At 52.0% G+C, this 20,475-nt stretch overlaps 1 protein-coding gene across 1 annotated transcript in view; it reads left to right on the top strand.

Moving 5' to 3' along the window:
• Positions 1-76: 76 nt before the first annotated feature.
• Znf423 (zinc finger protein 423) overlaps positions 77-20,475 on the top strand; it is a 294,241-nt gene continuing 273,842 nt past the window's right edge. Inside the window, exon 1 of the mRNA XM_050119822.1 lies at positions 77-467. Coding sequence (XP_049975779.1) covers positions 428-467 — 40 coding nt within the window. The 5' untranslated portion in view covers positions 77-427. The remainder of the gene's footprint in view (positions 468-20,475) is intronic.

The raw sequence follows: 20,475 nt of genomic DNA, 5'->3' as shown, positions 1-20,475 counted from the left end.
GGGGGGGGGGGGGGGGGGGGGGGGGGGGGGGGGGGGGGGGGGGGGGGGGGGGGGGGGGGGGGGGGTTTTTTTTTTTTTTTTTTTTTTGCATAACTCGGCTCGGCCGAGTGGCCTCCGGACTCCCCGCGCCGCTGGGACCGCCGCTGGGACCCGGAGCCCCCGGCTGCCGCATTGCAACAGGCAGGGCCCCGGAGCGGCCCCTGGGCCTCCCCCCGCCCCCGAGCGGCCTGGGCCGGCCAGGGCTGCCCCCCCCCAGGGAGGCTGCTTGGGACCTGTGGTCCGTTCCTTACGGCCGCCGACCCGGCTGCAAAAAACAAAGTTTCCGAGAGGCAGGCGGAGGAGAAGGGGGAGAAGGGCTGCCCGGAGCGGCAGGGGGCGGCGCGGGGAGCCGGCCGCGGACGGCGACGGAGCGCCCGGAGCCCCGGACATGTCCAGGCGGAAGCAGGCGAAGCCGCGCTCGGTGAAAGGTGAGCGAGCGAGGCCCGGCGGAGGCGCGAGCTAGCGAGGAGGGAGGGAGAGAGCGAGGGAGGAGGGACCGGCGGGCGGGCGGGCGGCCGGGGACCGCGCGAGCGAGCGAGCGCGGAGAGGAGGAGGCGGAGGGAGGCGGAGGCGGAGGCGGAGGCGGAGGCCGCGGGCGGGAGGCGCCGGCGGCGGGGGCAGGACGTACACCCTGCCCGCCGAGCAGCTCCCGGCCCGGCGCCCGCTTTTGGGGGGACTCTGACTGGGGGGCTCTGCATAGGGGCCCTCGCGGCTCCTATCGCGCCGGCCCCGGGCCCGCGTGGCCAATCAAGGGGTGCGGGCAGACTTGGCGGGGATTGCGAATCTCGGCGGCAGCATGGGGAAGGAAGAGGCGGCGAGGACGGATGCCCTAGAGGCCGGCAATCCTTCGTTGGCCCCGGGTCTCGCTCGCATTCTCCGGTGTCCTTTTGGTCACACAGGGACGCGGAGAGAGAGCAAGCCCGGCGCCCCCTCCCAGCCCCGGGCCCAGGCCGAGCTCCTGGCCAGGGCCCCCGCACTTCCTGCCGGCTCCACCGAGGCCAGCTGGGCAGGGAGACTCGCCAGGAGTTCATTGTCTGTGCCGCGCCGGCGGGATGCTGGTCCCCAGGGGAGCGCAGCGGCTGCTGTGAGCGCCCCTTGGAGCAGGGCGTCCGGTACCACCCCGGGCAGCCGCGCGGCGGGCACCCTGACTGCCTTCCGTAGCGAGTCCCCAGGGTGCGTACGTTTATGAGGAGCTATAGATAGCCAAGTACACACATCCCCTTTGCGTTCTATTTCCACCGAGAGTCCCAGGTTTGAAGGGACCCCTAGAGAGCAGATGCCTCTGGGAGAGGCTGCTGAGAAGGCCTCCAGGTCCTCCCTGTCTCTTTTCCCCTCCCCGGCTAGCTTCTGCAGGCTTGGCCTGCTGCTTTGTATCCATTCCAGCCTCTGCCTGGGCGCATTGGGAGATAGATGGTAGAGAAGCAGGATGTGAGCAACCGTGGAGCCCGAAGTCCTGAGGCTCTTGTCCTGGTCCAACTCCCCTGATGACCTCTGGCCACAGCCCAGCTCTGCTCTGAAAAGTTCATTTCCTGGAGGCCCGCGCGGGAAGGCGTTGGGGCCGGCTCCCTTCCTGCCAGTCTTGCTCCTTGGTTGGAATAGCTGGTGCTGAATCTGCACCACGTGGGTTTTGAGAACCTTGGCTTCTCCTTCCTTCTAAAGCCCCTGGAGAGTCAGGGGCACCTGACCCCACCGAGACTCTCCCTGTCGTCTTAACTCTCAGCACCGGCTCTTTTCTTTCATTTTGGGAGGTGGCTGTAGCTAAGGCACCCCGTCCAGCTTCTCAGTCTTAAACAGCCTGACTTGCTCCCCAGAACTGGAGGTTCCGGAGAGTTCTGATTGTGGGACAAGGAGGCCAGAAGAGAAGACTCCCAGAAGACGACAGGGAAGAGGAGATTGGAAAGAAGAGCTTTGCAGTTTGAAATAATATTTGATTTCTTTCCTCTTTTCCTCGGCTAACTATTCCTCGGCAATAGTTCTTGGAGAGGCACTTAAGGCAACCCAGAAGAAAAGTAGGGCTGGGATTGCTGATGGGGAAAGCAGTTTTCTTTAACTGAGGCAGTTGATTTTGAGTCAAACCTATGTGTAAGAGCAGATTTGTGCGTGCGTGTGTGTGCATGTGCGTGCGCGTGTGTAGATGCAAAGCTTACCCACAGAGGACCCGGTCTGTGTCTCCAAACCTTTTATTTTAGAAGGCAAGCCACAGAAAGCAAAGGTAGGGCAAATCACAGCAAACCAGATGGGTGGGTGTTTCAAAACTGCCTGAACCGAATTCTAAAAACACTCCGTGGATCACAGTGAAAGACGAGGATTGAGCTTCAGTCTTTCATGAAATGAGCCTTGAAATGACTTTTAACGGGTGTCTGTCCCGGAATGGATGTGTTTATGTGTAGCGGACAAAATTCAAACGGGGATGGGCAGAGACAGCCAAGTGGCAGGTGGACCAGCCCAGGTGTTTTGAGAAGTTCGGGACATCAGCCACGGTTACTTTTCCATCCTTGCTGCCCGAGGACCCTTGCCACTTCCCCAACATCCCCCCTCTCTCTAGGCCACTTTACTGAAAGCTGCTCCAGCCTTTCTCTCTCTCAGTACTTTGCCTCTTGTTACCTTTACTGAGGTGAATAAGGTGAAGATGTGACCGCTTATCAAGGGAGGAATTAAGAGGGAAGATAATTTGAATAGATAAGAATTACAATAGGTGAAAGATTTATTGCTTGTCAAGAACTGCCCCTTTCTTTCAAGCAATAGTCCACAGGCAGTGTTGAGTGTGGACTGTTCCACACCAAGGGTTTGAAACACAAGGTCTTCCCCTTTAAAGATGCTTGAAGGTGTTTCTTAAGGAACAGCGGTTGCCTTTTCCGTTGTATCTTATTCTACTCTTAACTCTACTGCTGTGTGTCAGAGCTGATGGAGAGGCATTGTGGACTTCCCCCAGTCTAGTGGATTCTGCTGTGAAAGTCGCTTGACCATAATTTGTAATTGATCTCGGAAATCTGAGCGCCCATAGCAGGAAGGAAAGACAGAAATGTAACAGTTTTGAATGAATGCTCAGAAAGTGAGATTTGAAAGCTGGGGTATTGCTGCTTTGAAAATCAAACAGGCCTCAGGGGTCACTTCCCACTCTGGACACAACCTCCCTCTGGAGTGGGGTCACTTGTCCCCTCAGGATGTTTGTCCTTCTTTGGAAAGCTGAGCTCTATAGGGAGGACTCCCAGCAAATGGGAAGGGGGGGTGCCGAGGTAGGAGGGCAGAGAGTGAGCAGCCTGTTTTTCAAAAGCCTTGTGATTTTGTTAAAAATACAAAACCTCCAAACCACCCAACAAATCCATAAATGTTACAGAAGTCACATTTTTCTGACCGATTTTTCTTTTTTTTTTTTCTTTTTTCTTTTTCTTTTTTTTTTTTTTGTATGCCGGTCCTGGTGGTGTGGCAGTTGCAACAATTTGCTCCCTTTGATGGTTTTGGCCTCATTCCCTAGGCTGTTGTCATCTCATTCACTGATGTTATTTTGGACGATGATTCCAGGTAGTTTGGTACCGACTGTCAGCAGCTCTCCCGTCACTCGACATTAAGGAGAACTGTCCATCTCCCTCAGGCTCCACGCAACAGCCTCTTCATTCCTGTAGAAAATGAATACATCCCCCCCCCCAGCCTCAGTTAAAAACTTTTAAATAATTTGTACTATTGTTGATTTTCTCCATTTTAGCAACTATCTGTTAATTAATATTAATTAGCACTTAGGTGTGTCCATGTACCCCCCCCCCCCAGTCCAAAAGGACCACCAGTGACTTCTGTACTTCCTCTTTCTTTGTCTTATTTTGCCGGCCTGAGCTCCTCAAAAGTCCATCTTATAAATTTTGTGGTCTAGGGACTTGGGAACAGTGTAGTTCACCATTGTGCCTGTTTCCATGGAAATAATTGAGATGTAATAAATAGAGGCGTTCTGAGGTTACAGGTTTCTTGATTCAGCAGAGACCACACACGAGTGCAAATGGTTGAGATTTGTTTGGCTAAATGTACATGATCTTGCAGGAAGGGCAAGACGAATCCTTTGTAGATTCCTTAGCTTTCTCTGGGTTCAGGTAGACGACATTTAATCCCAATATTTAATTTCTTACACACCAATTAGGTTACTGATTCCCAGCTTAGAAGGGCCTGTTTCCTTTTAGAAAATATCCTTTATGTCTAGTAATTGCTGTTTAGGTTCTTACACCTGTTTCCTTGCAAAAAAAAAACTTAATAAGCAATAAAATGATAACCATGTGCCTCTGGCAGGAGAATCTTGCTAAATGTTTAACTGTGAGGTGTCTAGTGTGCATTCGCCAGGAAAGGTGCAAAATGCCGGTGACTTTGCAGTCATAAAGCAATTCAGTAGAACCAGCCAGCCCTGGCAGTGCTGTGGCACGTTAGCAGAGGAGGCGGGGGACCACACGAGGAGGAAACTGGAGCACAGCATCTTAGACGAGTGTAGCGTTCCTAGCTGGAGACAGACAGGCTCCAGATCTGGTTCAGTGTAATAGAAAGTTGTAACAATTGCTATATCGGTAGCCAGCTCTTAAGCTGGTGGCTGTGGAATTCTTCCCCTGATGTTGGATTTAATAGTCTGGCAATTAGATGCATTGATTTCTCTTAACTGTTCATTTGGATGTGTAAACGAAAGGAGCCCACCACTGAGGCTGTGGTGCAGGCTTGCCGCCTGGCTCTAGAGAAGGTTGCTTTAGGTGGTGGTGGGAGGATGGGCCCTCAAGGCAGCATTAGGATGGCACCTCCTTTTCGAATTTGTCATCTTGTAACAAAACGAGGAGCACCTGTTGTTTCAGTACTGTACAGATAGAACAAAGGTGTCCACTTTTTTGTCCAAAAAGTGAAAACACCCTTGTATGCCAGAGATGCTTCTGGCAAAGCATCTCAGTCTCTGTTACCAGACTCAAGTGCATACTTTGGCTACATTGTCTGTTAGGTGTCAGAGGGGCCAGTCACTTCGCCTTGAGTTCTTCTAGTTTGGAGGCCCCTCCTTCCATCACAGCTGTCCAAGCCCTGTGTAAGTGTGCACCCTTTAGGGATCAAGATCACGCTCTTGTGCCCCTTGGAGGGCTGGTGGCTGGCTGGGCAGGTTATTTTGGGAAGGATGTATGTAGATAATAGACTCTCATGAACATTAGCCCTGCTCTCTTGCTGCCTTTGAACCTGCAGTTTTGTGTGTCATCAACTGCAGTTATGCAGGCATTCAGACTGTGTTGAAGTCATGGAACTGGAGGTGGCTAGGTTTCCTTATGTCTTGGTCCCTTTGCCAAGTTGGTGAATAGGTTTAGGAACCTACCTTGTATAGGATCCTGCATAAAGCAAGCCTGGTCCTTGGTACAAGACTATTGCTCTCATGTCTTGAAAACAGCTGCAATTAGGATTCGTTCAGATGTGTGGGTCTAGTGTACTTGTTGTACAGAGTACCGTGGAGACTTACTTGGGTACCCCGTTACTACGGGTAGCTGGCAAAATTCCCATATGAGTTTGCTGGCAAATTTGACAGTTTCGACAAATGCCTATCAGCGTGTAAGGGCATTGTGTCCATAGAATCCTTAGAGTAGCTTTGTACCCAAAAAGGCCCGACAAAGCCTGCGCTGGTTCTATTTTGCATGAAGTTTTTGGCACTGGCTCTTGACGTTGTAAGCCTGCTGTGGGTTCCAGGAAGGGTGAAGTGAGTGGGGGAGATGAGGATGGCAACTTCTGATCCCTCGCTTACCTGCCAGGGTCTGGGGCAGCCAACGATTGGGGCTGTTACACTCAGTAAATAAAAATACTTCACCTCCTTTCAAGGCTGCCAATTAGCTGATTGCTCCTCATGGCTGTCTTTAAGGAGAATGGTGCTTTACCTATCTTCTTGTACAAAGGTTTGATTTTTAATGTCTTGTGAAAAGGATTCTCTTTGTCTTGATTGATGTCAGGAATAAAAGCATGATGGTAATATCCCTCTGAAAGCTATTGTATTGTCAGCCCTGGCTGACAGCGGGAGGGCCTCCCAGCGTTATAGATTAGTGCTGTGAAAACACTGACATTTTCTTTGTTACACTGCTGTTGTTCTACTTGCAAAGTCAATTACACAATGTCAGCTCAGTTACGGAGTTGACTCTGGAAGTAGCAATGTTTCTCATTCTCTTCTTAAAGATATAATTTTTCTTTGTCGTTGTTGTTTTGTTTTCTTTCTTTTTTTAACCTGCCTTCCTTCCTGGTTATCTCCCCTCACTTGTGTCCATACCTCCCAGCCCCAGAATCTTTGCATGCTAGCTAGATTTACACTCCGGTCCGTTTGTGACAAGTCACCGTCAAAGAATGCCACATGGTTATTTTGGAATTCTCATTCATATTTGCGTGACTTCTTATTGATACAGTAACTATAGCAGCCAAGATACATGAAAAGCCTGACAAATGAGATTAACGTGTTGATAATCTCATATCAAGTGGCTTGTTTTCTGGATCTGGGGATCATTGAAGTTGGCAAATTCAGTTTTCTTCCTTTTTCTTTTTGTTCTGAGACTGTAACTGAACTTGGTTCTTGGCTCCATAGGACCCTGGCAAAAAGTTTTATTTAATTATTATTATTATTCTTTTTTTGAGACAGGATCTCTGTACAGAACCCTGTCTGTCCTGAAATTCACTATGTAGACCAGACTGGTCTTGAACTTACAGCGATTCACCTGTTTTTGCCTCCAAAGTGTTGAGATTAAAGGCATGTGCCCCCACACCTGACACTAATTAAATTATTATTTTTGTTTTTGTTATTTTCTCGAGACAAGGTTTCTCTGTAGCTTTGAAGCCTGTCCTGGAACACCCTCTGTAGATCTGGCTGGCCTCGAACTCACAGAGATCCACCTGTCTCTGCCTCCCAAGTGCTGGGATTAAAGGTATGCACCACCACTGCACAGCTTAAAAATTTTTTAAAGGCAGGATCTTACTGTGTAGCCCAGGTTGGCTTCCTTCTGGTTTATTTGGCCATCTTGGTACTGAGATGGTAGGTTTCTGGCACCACTCACTCCTAGCTGACACTTTTTTTTGTAGCATCCGTAAGCATTTGGATGTTGGGGGGCTAGAGCTGTTGCTTTTGGGTGACATAGTGTCAGGGTCGAGGGGCCTTAGTAGGAGAATCATGCACGGTGCCCCAGTTCCACATCACATTCTGAGGTGGTCTCAGGAGGTGGGTCCTGCCTTTTCTGGACACAGGAGGACTTGGCATCAAAATCTACTTTTTTTTTTTTAAAGTTTATTTATTTATTATGTGTATAGCATTCCTTCCATGTGTGCCCACAAGCCAGAAGGGGGCGCCAGGTCTCATTATAGATGGCTGTGATTCACCATGTGGTTGCTGGGAATTGAACTCAGGACCTCTGGAAGAGCAGTCAGTACTCTTAACCACTGAGCCATCTCTCCCGCCCCAAAATCTACTTTTTGAGAAGGAGCAAAAGCTTGGCGTGTCTTTCCAGGGTGTTCTCCCACTTTACCATCCCTGTCTTTTCCTCAGTTCTGTCATCTGGCCATGGAAGAGGCAGGCACCTGCCTGCGGAGGGTGGTGGAAGCAGAGGGTGGTGGAAGCGTGGCCTTACTGTTGCATGACAGAACATCGCTTGTGAGAAGCTGCCACTGTCCTGGACTCCAGATGACAGGGACCCATCAGGAAAGTCTCTCCTAGGACAGTAATTGTGGCCCCTGAAGTTGTTATTATGAACCACCAGACATGAGCCAGTATTCACCAGCAATTTGTCAGGACTAATTTTGTTTTTCTCCAATAATTGAAAATTAATGTCTTGAAGTGAAAGCAGATGTTCATGTCATCTTCTGAATTGGGATATAAAATGGGGCTCTGTGGATGTGCTCACTAATTTAACAGCCACTTTTCTCTCCTAGATAATGGGGGTGCTGGGGCTGATATCACTTAAGGGCCAGGGCCTAGCTGAGAGAGAGGAACGAAGTGGGAGGCGCTCCCATGTTCCTCGTGGGTTCGTTGTGGAGGGAGGACTCATAAGTGAAAGGCTTTCCTTGGGCTGTGGAACTTCTAGGTTTATTGTTTTGGAAGTTCCTTCCTGCGAGACAGTTTGCGGCATTGGGTGGGGAACCAAGAGATGCTACGGCCCGGGGAAGAGCCTGATTTCCTGCAGATGTGTGTGCTCTACTATTGTGTCAGCAAACCTGGTTAAGATTACAAAGTAGTGGCACATACCTTCCATCCCAGGAGGCAGAGGCAGGAGGATCTTTGAGTTCTAGGCCAACCTGGCTCAGATAGCAAGTTCAAGGCAGCTGGGAATCCATAGGAAAACCCTGTAGTTTAGAAGGGACACCGTGCTGGGGCAGGAGCTGCTGACTGGTCTGGTGACCAGTGTTAGGATTGGAGCATTAGCCCTTTCCTCAGGGCCACATTGCAGGAGATGGATCCTAGTTGAGCCTGACTAGACCAGGACCCTAGCTAGGTAGGCCAAACTCCAGCTACCTGCCAGGACCCAGACGGTCCTTGCCCATCATCCAACCTGCTCTCCAGGCTGGCTCACTTGAGAGGAGAAGGGGAGAACATCTCTGTGAATGACTGCTTTGAATGTTAGCCTTTGAGAGTCCCGGTGTGGGCACATGGGTGTGAGTGTTGACATAGAGCCATTTGCCGGTCTTCCATGGTGGTGGTGGGGCACTTTTTCTACCCCAGCCTTTCCTGTGATTGAGATTTGCCCTTTCCTTACTTGGACAGGGTTATGTTGTGCAGTATTGTCCTTCCTGCCTTGCTCTGAGGTTTACTTCTTTTGTTGCTCGTAATTAAGTAAAACCTACAGCTCCTCTGACTCCTGTTGCACCCAGTTCTGCTTGCCTGAAGGCGGAGTGATTGCTGTCTGGGTTTGGTTGTGACATGGCCGGGACCGTGAGACAGCCTGGTGGGGTGGTGGCTACAGCCAGCTTAGACCCTTGGTCCTGGTGCTATGGGACCTTGCAGCTACCAGGATATTTCTGGTTCCTGAGCAGGAGACTGAGCTTTGTCCCTAACTCCCAGGAGCTACAGGTTGGAACTTAGGGAAAGGCGAAGCAATCACCAGCTCCAAGGGCTCTCCAGGGAGAGGGTGCAGAAGAGCGGGGTCCCAGAGGAGAGAGATGGAAAGAGGGGTAGGCTGTAGTCACCTGGGGTGGAGGCTGCAGAGTGCTTGCTGTTTCTCTGGGGACCTGTCCGTGTTAACCTCACAGGTACTTTGTTGTCCGTTATGGAGGGATCAGCCACCCTTGCACACACTGGGAAGGTTCAGGCCTTTCCTCTTTTACCGTTGGGTCCCTCAGTTCTGAAGGTCACGGGATGAAGACCAACCTTGGGTTGAAGCTCACCTTTCCATGTTAGTCCCAGCGAACACGGACTGGCACACTTTCACTCCGCCTGCACGTGTGTGTGTTGCGTTTTAATGGTAGAGCTGTCTGACCCCCCCAGCCTAGATGTGGTGGTCTTGGTTCTGCTTCCCAGCCCCGCGGTTCGTAGTCCTCAGAGCCAGCCCTTTTGAGAGATGGCAGTATCCACCTTGCCTTATTCAGGCCAGAGACCTTGCTGAGATGTGGACACACCCATGGTCATCTGGGACTCCATCGTCACTTAAACATGATCTTCACCTGGCTGCCCGGGTTGTGGGTCTGAGAACCTATGACTGAGCAAATATGTTGGTTGCTGAAGCAACACATACGGACGGGTTGACGGTGAATGGGTGTGAATAAGTGTGTGGGAAATGTGAATTAATGAAATGAATGAATTAATCAGCGGGGGCATGGACAAGGGAGAGGGTGGACTGCTGGGGGCACACACTGTCTTACGACCAGAGCTGGACTTGCTGGCATCCATATCTGAGGCAGGGTCCTCCGTCTTCCTTACCTTCCAGCCTCTGCTTCTGCTGAGTGAGGGCTGTGAGCCTTCTGCCTGTGGAAGCTGGGGAAGCCGGGAGTGGCTGGTGCCATTTTCTTCCTATTCTCTTTTCTCTGTAGTCACCATTTCTTATTCTGCGCACTTTAGAAATGATAGCTTAAGTATGGGATTTTTATAATAATCTTAAGTAAAGTGGAGTGCTTGCTTGAGCACACGCCTCCTACTGCCCACACCGAACTGCCGCAGAGCTGCAGGGGCCAGGCTGGAAATGCCTGGTTGGTTTGGGGCTAGCCAGGGCTTTACAGTCCAGTCCTACTGGGGGCCTCCAGGACCCTCCTTGTCTCCAGGGTTTGCCCCAGGAGCAGTGGTTGGAGTGAGGGGCGGGGTTGAAGCTAAGAGGTGGGAGGGAGAATGTGAACAGTAGTGGCTTGGTGTCCTGTTAGTTATCTGGAATAGAAAAGAAAGTCAGCCTGGCTTCTATGGTAGGGGTGAGGGAGGTTATAGAGCATACTCTGAGGCCTTGGGCAGACAGCGTCTTGGCTGGGGTCTGTTTCCCGACTAGAGGGCTATGGAATTAGTTGGATTCTTATTGTATGAAACCAGAGCCTTGTGCGTGTTAGGCCAGTGCTGTACACTCTGAGCTACATTCCCAGCTCTCTCTCTGTGTGTGTGTGTGTGTGTGTGTGTGTGTGTGTGTGTGATGGTTTTGCTATGTAGCCAGCTGGCTTTGAGTTTGAGATCTTCCTGCTTCAGCTTCCAGAGTGCTAGGGTTATAGGTGTTTGCCACTGCCTGTAGCCTAAGTATAGTTTTTAATTCATAAAAGCATAAAAAAGAGGGAAATGGAGGTGATTTTGGCTTTCTAATAAGGTGAGCTAGGAAGATAGAGTTGGGTCCTTTTTCAAGTTACCCTTTTCTGTGATGGGTTGGTAGGGATGAGTCCAGAGGGACTGTTCTAAGGAATTCTGCAGTGGGCAGCTGGCCTTGTCCTGTTTTCCTGCCAGCTTGGAGGTTAGGAGTGTAACAGATGAGAGGAGATGGCATAGGACTTGATAGCCGTGTAGTGTTGTGAGACGCATATGAATCCTAGAGTTTGTGGGGATTCTTGTGCCAGCCATGTGGACACCTTAGGCCCCAGGGTCTTGGCCGAGTGCCACGGAAGCTGGTTCTCTGGGTACCTTTTTCATCGAGGGACGATGAAGGTGGAGACTGACCAGACCATACACGTGTCCATCCAGAGCCATGGGGAGGACGTGTGAGGTCCGCCGTGTACGATGCCATCCCATTTGCTCCTCCACGTGATCCTCGTAGCAGCTCCCTGACTGATTCCTGTTCTGAAGACGTGTTTGTAAACCATAGCACTGAAATGCCCTGTCCAAGGTCATTCAGAAGAACTAGGGATTTGAGGACAAATCTTAGCCTGCTCCAGGGCCAGAGCCAGTGGCCACTAGCTTTATAATTACCTACCTTCTCCAGGGCTGCAGAAGCCCCTGGCTCCTGGAGGACCAGTAGTCCTCTCTGTTTTCTCTTCTTCAATAGAATGTTGCCTTTGGGGCTGGCTGTGCTCACATCTTTAAAACCAAGTAAAAGATTTCTGGGTCTCTAGATAACTTAATTCTTTTTCTTTCCTAGTGACAGCGGTTGTCGTCATCTCACTCAGACCTTTTCAGGGGCACGTTTATACAAGACATCTGTAACATCTGCACAAGCACACAGATCGCATCTTATGCTACCCGACTACACCATCTCTCGTTTGTTATTTTCACATCGTGGTGGGTTTCTAGTCTTCGTTGCACAATTAGTTTTTTTCCTTAGGTACCTGAAGTAGTAACATTAGCTGGAACCAGAATTTTTAAAGATAAGGACCCAGGCGATTGATTGATTGATGATTGATTGATTGACTTTAAAGCTTCTTGTGAACTGAACGAACAGCCGGAGTTGAAGACTGTTAGCTTGGACGTTACTACCACGTTAGCGTTGTAGTCTCCACATCAACAGCCAGAAAGAGTTTGTGCTCAGTCCGCTGCTGGTGGATGTGTAATTGTCTCCAGTGTTCTGTTATAACAATGCAGAAGGTATCCTCACTTACAGATTTTTGTGCTCTCGTTTGAGCATTTTTTAGTCTAGATCTCTAGAGGTGGGATTGCTGGGTCCAGGAGTATTCACTTGAAAAATTGTGTAGCTGTTTCCAAACTGACTTGCAAATACTGTGCCAGTGGGTCCACCATTAACTAGTGTGTGACCCGCGCATCCACCGTTAACTAGCGTGTGAAGGCTGCTTTCGCCTCATCCTTGTCCAAATGGGTTTTTTTTTTCGAGACAGGGTTTCTCTGTGGCTTTGGAGCCTGTCCTGGCACTAGCTCTGTAGACCAGGCTGGTCTCGAACCCAAATGGGTTTTCTTTCCTCTCTGTTTTGTTCTTTATTAGTGAAGTTTCTCATGTTTATGGCCGCTGCTTAACGAGTGTGGGCATTGTTTTCTCTCCCTGAGTCCTTTAGTCCCCGTCCCTCTTTTCTTTCTTCTCTTACATTCATTCTTCCTCATACATCCTGAACATTCTACCTAGGTGAGACTCAGCCTGGTTCAAAGGATGATTCATAGGGGACCAAGAGGAAAGCATGCTGGGAAAGGTCTGAAACCCTGACTGCTGGATTAGACACAGGGCAGCCAAGGCAGAGAGAGGCACCGGCCTTGGGCTGCGGTGGGCTAGACAGAGGGAATTCCTTTGACGGGGAATGGGCAGAACCCAGCATTTTATTTGTGCTTTGAGGATGGGATTGCATCCCCAGGAGCAGCTAATGTCTAGTGAATGCTGTATGCAGACGAGCTGAGCTTGTCATAGGCAGGCTCCAGATGTCTTTGAGTCTGGGTGCTCACTTTGGTTTCTTTGTGTAGCCCTGACTGTTTTGGATCTAGCTTTGTAGACCAGGATGGCCCTAAACCCAGAGAGCGACCTGCCTCTGACTCCCAAGTGCTGGGATTAGAGGCGTGCGCCACCACCGCCTGGCGCAATAATGATTCTTAATAACGAGCCTACGTCATGACTCCTCAGCCTAGTACCCCCTTCATGAGGATGGTCAGAAGTGCTCCAAGTGCTGCAAGTCAGGTGTCCAAGGTTGTGCAGTGACCTTGCGGCAGAATTGTGCCTGGGGGAGAAGCAAGGGCATCCTGGGAACTCGCTGCTGTGCTGACCAGGGCCTGTCTTCTCCATCCTCCCTGCAAATTCTGTCCACTTAATCATGGCCAGGCTCCAGAAATGTTTGTTGAGAGCAGGGCATTGCCACAGAATGAATGGGCTGTATGTGCCTGTGCACACATACCTGTGTTCCGGAGGGTATGTGCACTTGTGTGCGTATGCCTGTATTTCTTAGCGTGTTTCCTCTAGTGTGCCTCTCTATCTTTGTACATGTGTGCAGGAGTCGAGGTGTGTGCATGTACACACCTGTGCAGTGTGTGAGGTAGCCTTAGGTGCCAGCAGCCTGGGGAAGAGTCTGGTCACTGGTGGGCTTTGTGTGTGACTTCCCGGTAGCCATCATTCAGGTGTTCCTGTGTGCCCAGTGCCGTGCTTGACTGGGTCCTATCCTAAGCACAAAGAATCAAATCCTTTTTTTTTTTCCCCCGTTTATGAAATCGTCGTTGTGAGAGTGGTGTAGTGTCTCCTGTGGCCAGATGCGCTTGGCAGCACTGGATTAAGCAGAGCTGTGACTTTCTTAAACCTTTAGAACTTTCTGAGCCTTTAAAATGTTCATGTGAGAGTCTCCAGGAGAGCCCAGTGGTTTGTGAAGTCCTCTTGTCCGCTTGTTGCTGGGTCTTCTCATCCCAGCTTGAGAGTTTCAAGGCTTTTAGGATCCACACGCTTGCTGGCTGTTGGCGTGCTCATTCATGCATCCCATGTGTTTACTGAGCATGTACTCGGTGCCAGCACTGCCGCCGACGCTGAGGCTCCAGCAACAGGTGCACATGCAAGTTCACTGTAGTTGGAAGGAGAGGCTTCTTCAAGTATACCAGTTAGTAATACACTTCCCGTTCAGAAAGAAAGGGTCGGGAGAAGCTGTCTGGCCAGGACCATCCTGGAGGGCACATGTGTCCAGATGACTGGGGTTTCTGATGGGAGGGGACCAGAAAGGTTTCGCTTCCCCAGGGCTGGGAGAGATGGTGGGAGGTGTCTGGGTGTTCCTGAGCTCCCTCCCTGCTCATCGCTAGCAACGCCACTGGCTCAGTTCATTTTGGCTTTTCTGGTGTAATCCAGGCCCCAGAGAGACTCCCTGGGTCATGGATCAGCTCAACTAGGGCTGTTGCCAGCTTGGGCTTAGAAGTCTTGAATCAGGAACCAAAGTGTCGTGTCCTCTACCTCATCACAGGCACACAGGTCTCTCTCAGTATATCAACCACGGGAGGACTCAGGCCATGACCCAGCCGGGTTAGAACCGTCCAGCAGAGTGCCTTCTCTGTCTGGTCATTGCATTGTCCCCAGCACCTGGCAGTGGACTCACATTCCAGACTTATTTGACAGATGGGGAAATGAGGCCAGGAGGCTCCTCAGTCTCCTCAGAGGCCTGGCCCAGAATCCGGCCCTTCTCCAAGCCAGGCTGTGACCCGAGGGTTGTGGTGTTGATGGGGGAAGCGCCGTGGGTGGGAGACACCAGAGACTCATAGGACGAGAAGCGGGAGTTGGGCCCTTTGTGGCCTGTCTGTGGACTTGCCTCAGAGATCTGGGTCCAGGGACCTCAGGGCAGGAATGGTAAGACAGTGAGGCAGCGGTTGAAAGGGAAGAAGTCATGGATGGATAGGGCAAGAAATGGGGATGGGGAGGTAGATGGGGGAAAGGAGGGGTGGCGGTGAAGTGGGGCGGTGTTGGTGAGTGTAAGTGAAACAGGGCCGCCGCTTGGAGACGCTTTCTGCTTCACGACCTGCGAAAGCCTGGTGGTCTTGGGAACGTGGCCCTTTTGGGGTCCCACCCTCCTTTCCGTGGAGGCAGCCCTGGGACTTCTTTGAGGCGCCGTCCTGGGAACGCGCCTGCTGCCCCCCGCACTGAGGGCTCCATGGCTGCGGCGCAGTAACTCAGGGTCTGGGCTTGGCACAAAGCGGCCGCCGCGGGGGACTGGCTGGGAAGGCGCGGGTTGCGCCGCTCGCGCGACTCCGGGTGGGCCCCGCCACTCAGCCGATCCCGGCGATCTCAGGCCTCAGAGACTCAGGTCCAGCGGGGGCGGCGTCGCGACCTCAGCAGGGTGCCGGCCGGTGGTGGGTGGTGGGCTGAAGCCCGCAGACCAGATGTGCACCTTAGGGAGCCTTGGGGTCCTGGAGCACGGATTGGCCCCCAGCTTTGGGGCGGGGCTTAAGGAGGTCAGAGGCAGCAGCTTGGGTTGTGCACAGTAACACAATCAGTGCCTTCTATTGCTTGCTTTCTAGAGGCCAGGGCTGCTCTGAGCAGCTCACACCAATTCAAGCTTCACAGACACCTATGGGCAGGTACTGTGATCACTCTGTTACAGAGAGGGAAGGAAGCTGAAACACAGGGATGTAAAGTCAATTGCCCAGTATCGGGCAGCTAGGACTAGACTCTGTTTGAAGGCAAGCTTGGAGACCACAGAACTATATTGTGTCTCTGCCTAATGCCAGGAATATATAAAATAGAGACTGAACATGTGGGCATGGGTGTGCTTTATTTCTTTCTTTATTTTTTTCTGGATAGGGCCTCAAAAAATACTTTGAAACATTCCAGGTTGGCCTAGAACTTGCGTTATAGCTGAGGGTGATCTTGAATTTCTGGTTCTCTTACCCCTACCCTCCAAATGCTGGGGTTACCAACACACTAGTTTATGGTGTGCCAGAGATCCAAGCACTGACTTCGTGCATGCTAGGCAAGCCCTTCCTAATGGAACTACATCCCCAGCCCTTAAATGCATCTGTGCAAGAAATGACAGGCAGAAGACTGGCAGACAGACCAAGGTCACCTCGTTTGCTTCGTTCAGTGGACGGCTGGTACTGCCTGAGCTGGAGGGCCGTTCAGAGGCACCCTGGACCTGCCTTCAGGGAGCTGACAGTGGACTTTGGAGTGGGATAGACAGAGTACACAGTTCTGCCAGTGGCTGGTTCTCACTGGGAACCTACGCTTCTTATCTGACTTCAGGTCCTGGGGGACATGACAGAGTCGGTGATGGGATAGCTGACCTCGGCAGATGGGAGGGAACCACAGAGCAAAGTAGCCAGTCCTCTTTGTCTTTGCTTGGGCCCAGCCCTGCTGTGGATAGAAGAAAAAGTCACTGTCTTCACCCATGAGAATATGGTGGAAGAAAGTCTGTGGGAATGTGGGGTGTGTATAACCGGAAGTATGGGGACGGGTCTGGATGGTTTTCTTTGAGGCTAGAGCACAGCACACGGAAGAGGTAACACAGAATAGTTTTGGAGACTGCTGGGTATGGGATAGCATTGCTGGGGTAGAATGCTGGTGTGTGCACACAGTACAAAGCACGGCCCATTCTGGGGAGTCCCCAAGATGGCTGCCTGGGCTTTGATCTTTACATTTGTTTATTTTGTGTGATGTGTATGTGTGGGTGTGCACGTCTGAGCCTATGTGTGGAGGTCAGATGACAGCTTGCAGGAGCCTGTTCTTTCCTTTCACTACCTAGGTCCCAGGGATTTAACTTAGGTCACCAGACTTGATGGCAGGCCTTACAGGTAAGCCATCTGGCTATTCCTCCGGCCCTGATTCCATTTATTTATTTATTTGTTTGTTTTTTTTGGGACAGGGTTTCTCTGTGTAACCCTGACTGTCTTAGAACTAGCTCTGTAGACTGAGCTGGCCTTGAACTCATAGAGATCCAGCCTGCCTCTGCCTCTTGAGTGCTGGGATGAAAGGCATGCACCACCAGTGTTTGGCTGGGCCTTTGATTTTTAAAAGGCCTCTTTTAAAAATTTTTATTTTTCTTTTCTTAATATTGAACCCAAGGATTTATACGCGCTAGGCAAGCACTCTACCAAGTTATGTCCCCCACTCTATTTATTTCTTAAATCTATTTATTTTATGTGTCTGGGTGTTTTGTTTGTATGTATGTCTGAGCTCCACGTATGTGCTTGGTCCCTGTGGAGGCCAGAGGACAGCCTCGGATCCTCTGGAACTGAAGTTACAGGCAATTGTGAGATGCCATGTGGGTGCTGGGGTTTGAACCCAGGTCCTCTAGAAGGGCAGCCAATGTTCTTCATCACTGGGTCATCTCTCCAACTCCTGTGATGTCTGTTCTGAAATGAACCTTGGTCACCCTTCAGCTTTCGGATATGCAGCCGCCCCTGATTAAGCGGTATAGGTGTGTACCCCCATACCCGGCTTGTAAAGGACACATAGGTTTACACAGCCTCTGTGAATTGTGTAGTTCTAGAGGTTCACATGGTCCCTCCGCATATCCAGGGAGATAATCCGGGCACGGTCCCTCCTGCTATGCCAAGTGAGGAAGGGGGTCCACAGAAACTACAGGCCTATGCCCAGGAATATCAGGGCCATTTGCTGCTGTGAGCTGGGTGAGCTGGGCTGTTTATTTCAAAGCTTCCGTACCAATGGGCAGGATCTTGCTGGGGTCTAAGACCTCATGCCCACTGTTAGGGCTGGGGATAGAAGGGAGATGCTGACACCCCAGCATTGCTACTAGTCCCTGAGTGCCTAGCCAGGCTGAGCTGCTCCCATCCCCCATGCTGGATGCATGAGAAGCCAGCTGCCTGCATGTGTCCACTGTGTCCACAGTTCAGTCTGTCTGCAGGTCTCACGGGGCCTTATTCTGAATGTCCTGTCCTCCTCACTGGCTCTAAGTACTGGCTCTTCACGTTCTTTAGGGGGGAATGTGGAGGCCTGTTCTGGGTTTCCTGAATTCATTTCCCACTTGGAAGTGCCGGGTGAGGCAGAACCTGTCCCCACCTCCCTGTGTTTCTTGTCTCGATGTATTTTCCTCGGTGAGTCCACCTGAAAGGTTTGGCCCATGCGTAAGGGGCAACAGCTGTGACAGGATGTTCATCAGTGCCTTTTGAGGCCTCCTGTGCAGCTGCAGGACGAGTGCTTCCTAAGCTTCTGAATCCCCTCAGTGGCCCTGTGAGGTTGGTACCAACCAGCTTACTTGGCTGCAGGCGATAGAGTTTTGGGGAGCAGCCTAATGGTTCAGGTTATGGTGGCTAGATGTTGTGGAGCCTGCTAGTCACTCCTGGGCTTCCTTCTGCATACATGGTGAGCCAGTGTCCACCCAGCTTCTTCCCAGGAGGTGCTGGCCCTCTAAGAGACAGTAAAATGTCCTGGACTCGGAGCTGGTGGCACTGTGTCCCCCTGAGGAAGCAGGTCAGCTTCATCCCTTCCCTGCTCCTGGGTTGGGCCCACTGCTAAGACTTCAGTTGGGAAGAAGCAGCCTGGACAGGTTAGCGAGGGGAAGGCTAACCAGGGCGTCCCACCCTGACATTTGAGAGGTTGACGGACCAGGCTGTACTTGCTTTGTGGTGTCATGAGCACCTGGCAATACCCGAGGCCAGCTCTTCTGTTCTGCCAAGTCAGAATTTGTACACTTAGGGGTTTCCAATAGGAGCCCTCCTTTCTCTGGTGACTTCTCCCACCCACCCCTCCTTCCAGGCTTTGGGAATCCTTCTGGATCATCAGGAATCTTAGATGTCATTATTTAAGGGGGGGTGGTGAGTGACTTTGCTGGGGGATACAAAGTGTGGCATCTGCTTGAACTGCTGCCCAGGGCCCTGGACTGGCCTGTGAGCCTACATCATGTTTCCTTCCACCCCTCCCCCATCCCATGGGTGTATGTCCCTATGAGGAGCCTGTCAGGTCAGGTTGCTCTAAGTCTTTGTCCCCCTGTCCTTCCTCCCTCATCCCCCACAAAAGCCTGGAGCTCTAGGTCCACTCCTATGCCAGGACACTGGACCCCTCTACGTTCTCTGCCTTCCACCCCCTCCTTGCTTGGCTTCCTGGAACCCAGGCACCCTGGAGGTTTCTGGACCATATCGAATTGCCTGGGTGGATGGATGCTTCCTCTTTTTTTTTTTTTTTTTTTTTGTCACGAGGATTGGAGAAGCTTCTAGAGAGACTAGTGACTGAGCTGGGACCAGTCATGGGTGGAGGCCGACCACCAGCTGGTGTCTCCCTGGACCAAACCGTGTCCCCCTAGTCCTTCCCCTGAGAGCCCTGGGACCTGGCTGCTCCTCCTGGGTGGGGATCGGCTTGGGCGGCATTTCCTGCCTCCCTCCCTTTCCTTTTTCACCAAACTCCCCAAGAATGCCTCTTGGGGGATAGGGGCCCACTCCAATCTTTCTCACTGGTGAGTAGTGGCTGACTTGGCCTGGCCTAGCCACAGCCCTGCTGAACTAGGGCCCAGCATGGGCTGGGCTACACTTTTGCTCCCCACCCCAAGATCCCACCTCCTGGCTGTACAGTGGGCCCCAGCTGGGCACACCTCCTGGTCTGAGCCAACCGGCTGCTCCGTGTGGACTGAAGGGTGGGCTCTAGGAGAGGCAAAAAAAAAAAAAAAAAAAAAAGACTGGGAAAGGAGCCTGCAAGGCCAAGGGGTGGGGTAAAGGGAAGGACCAACCTGGGCAGGAGCCCGAATTAAGACCTCCCCGCCCCCCTCCCCGTTAATTCTGAGGCGATTTTGACAACCCTCAAGTCTTCTGCAGTCGTTCAGCCGCTCTGCCTGGCCCCCCAAGGCCCACTGCACACATGGTTTTGCTTTTCCAGGCATCCTCCCCTGGTTCCCTCCCCCTGGGTGCCTTCACGAGCTCTTCGGCCCCCTCCCCCAGCCCTCCTGGGCCCCCTCCTTCCTCCTTGACCCACTTTAGTCCCCTGTTGCTGGGGGAGGGGAATGCGCAGCCGGCGGCTCTGATCCTGGCTGCCTCCCCCAGCATCCCTTGGGGCGGGCTCTGGATGGAGCCAGCAGGCTGAGCCGGCCTGGCCCCAGGGACTGGCACACGGCGAGCTCCGTGTGGCAGCCTCCCTGCCCCCTCCTTGGACAGACAGTTCTGGACAGCTGCCCCTGCCCGGGCCCCTGGGAGGCCCTGCCAGGACACGGCTCTGGTTTCCCCCAGCCCCTGGGAGCAGTGGCTACAGAGGTCCCTCCCACCACTGCCTCCTTGCGGAGCACTTCCGGGAGGAGCCACAGGGCAGGGCAGTACCAGCTTAGTTTCCACCCATCCTTCCCCTCCATCTCTATTGGAAAACCTGGAGCTGAGGTTGTCTTATGTGTGCGATTAACCTGTGTGATCTGGGAAACTCCGTCAGCCCCCTGTGGGCCTCTTGTGTATAGTGAGGAAGTTAGACCACATAGCTAACCTTGACTGAGCAGAATCACATCCCAAGGGTTGTGTACAGTGTCCAGTTGCAGCATTGGGAGCTTGGTTTCTTACTCTCTGTTTTAAAGGGGAGGCCATGCTCTAGGGGTTTATGCCCCTGTACTGGACTGAGATATTTTTCCTCACCGCTCACATTCTGTGGTCCATATTGACACCTGGGCTATTGACTCCTGAAATGCAGTGGCATGACCCTCCGAGGATGTGGCTTCCTGCACCTTTGGGGCCCTTCCTAATGCCTTGACTAGCTGCAA

The sequence above is a fragment of the Alexandromys fortis genome, unplaced genomic scaffold (assembly GCF_014885135.2).
Source record: "Alexandromys fortis isolate MF-2015 unplaced genomic scaffold, M_Fortis_MF-2015_v1.1 scaffold_178, whole genome shotgun sequence".
Taxonomy (NCBI): Eukaryota; Metazoa; Chordata; class Mammalia; order Rodentia; family Cricetidae; genus Alexandromys; species Alexandromys fortis.
This window is presented reverse-complemented; position numbering and strand designations above follow the sequence as displayed.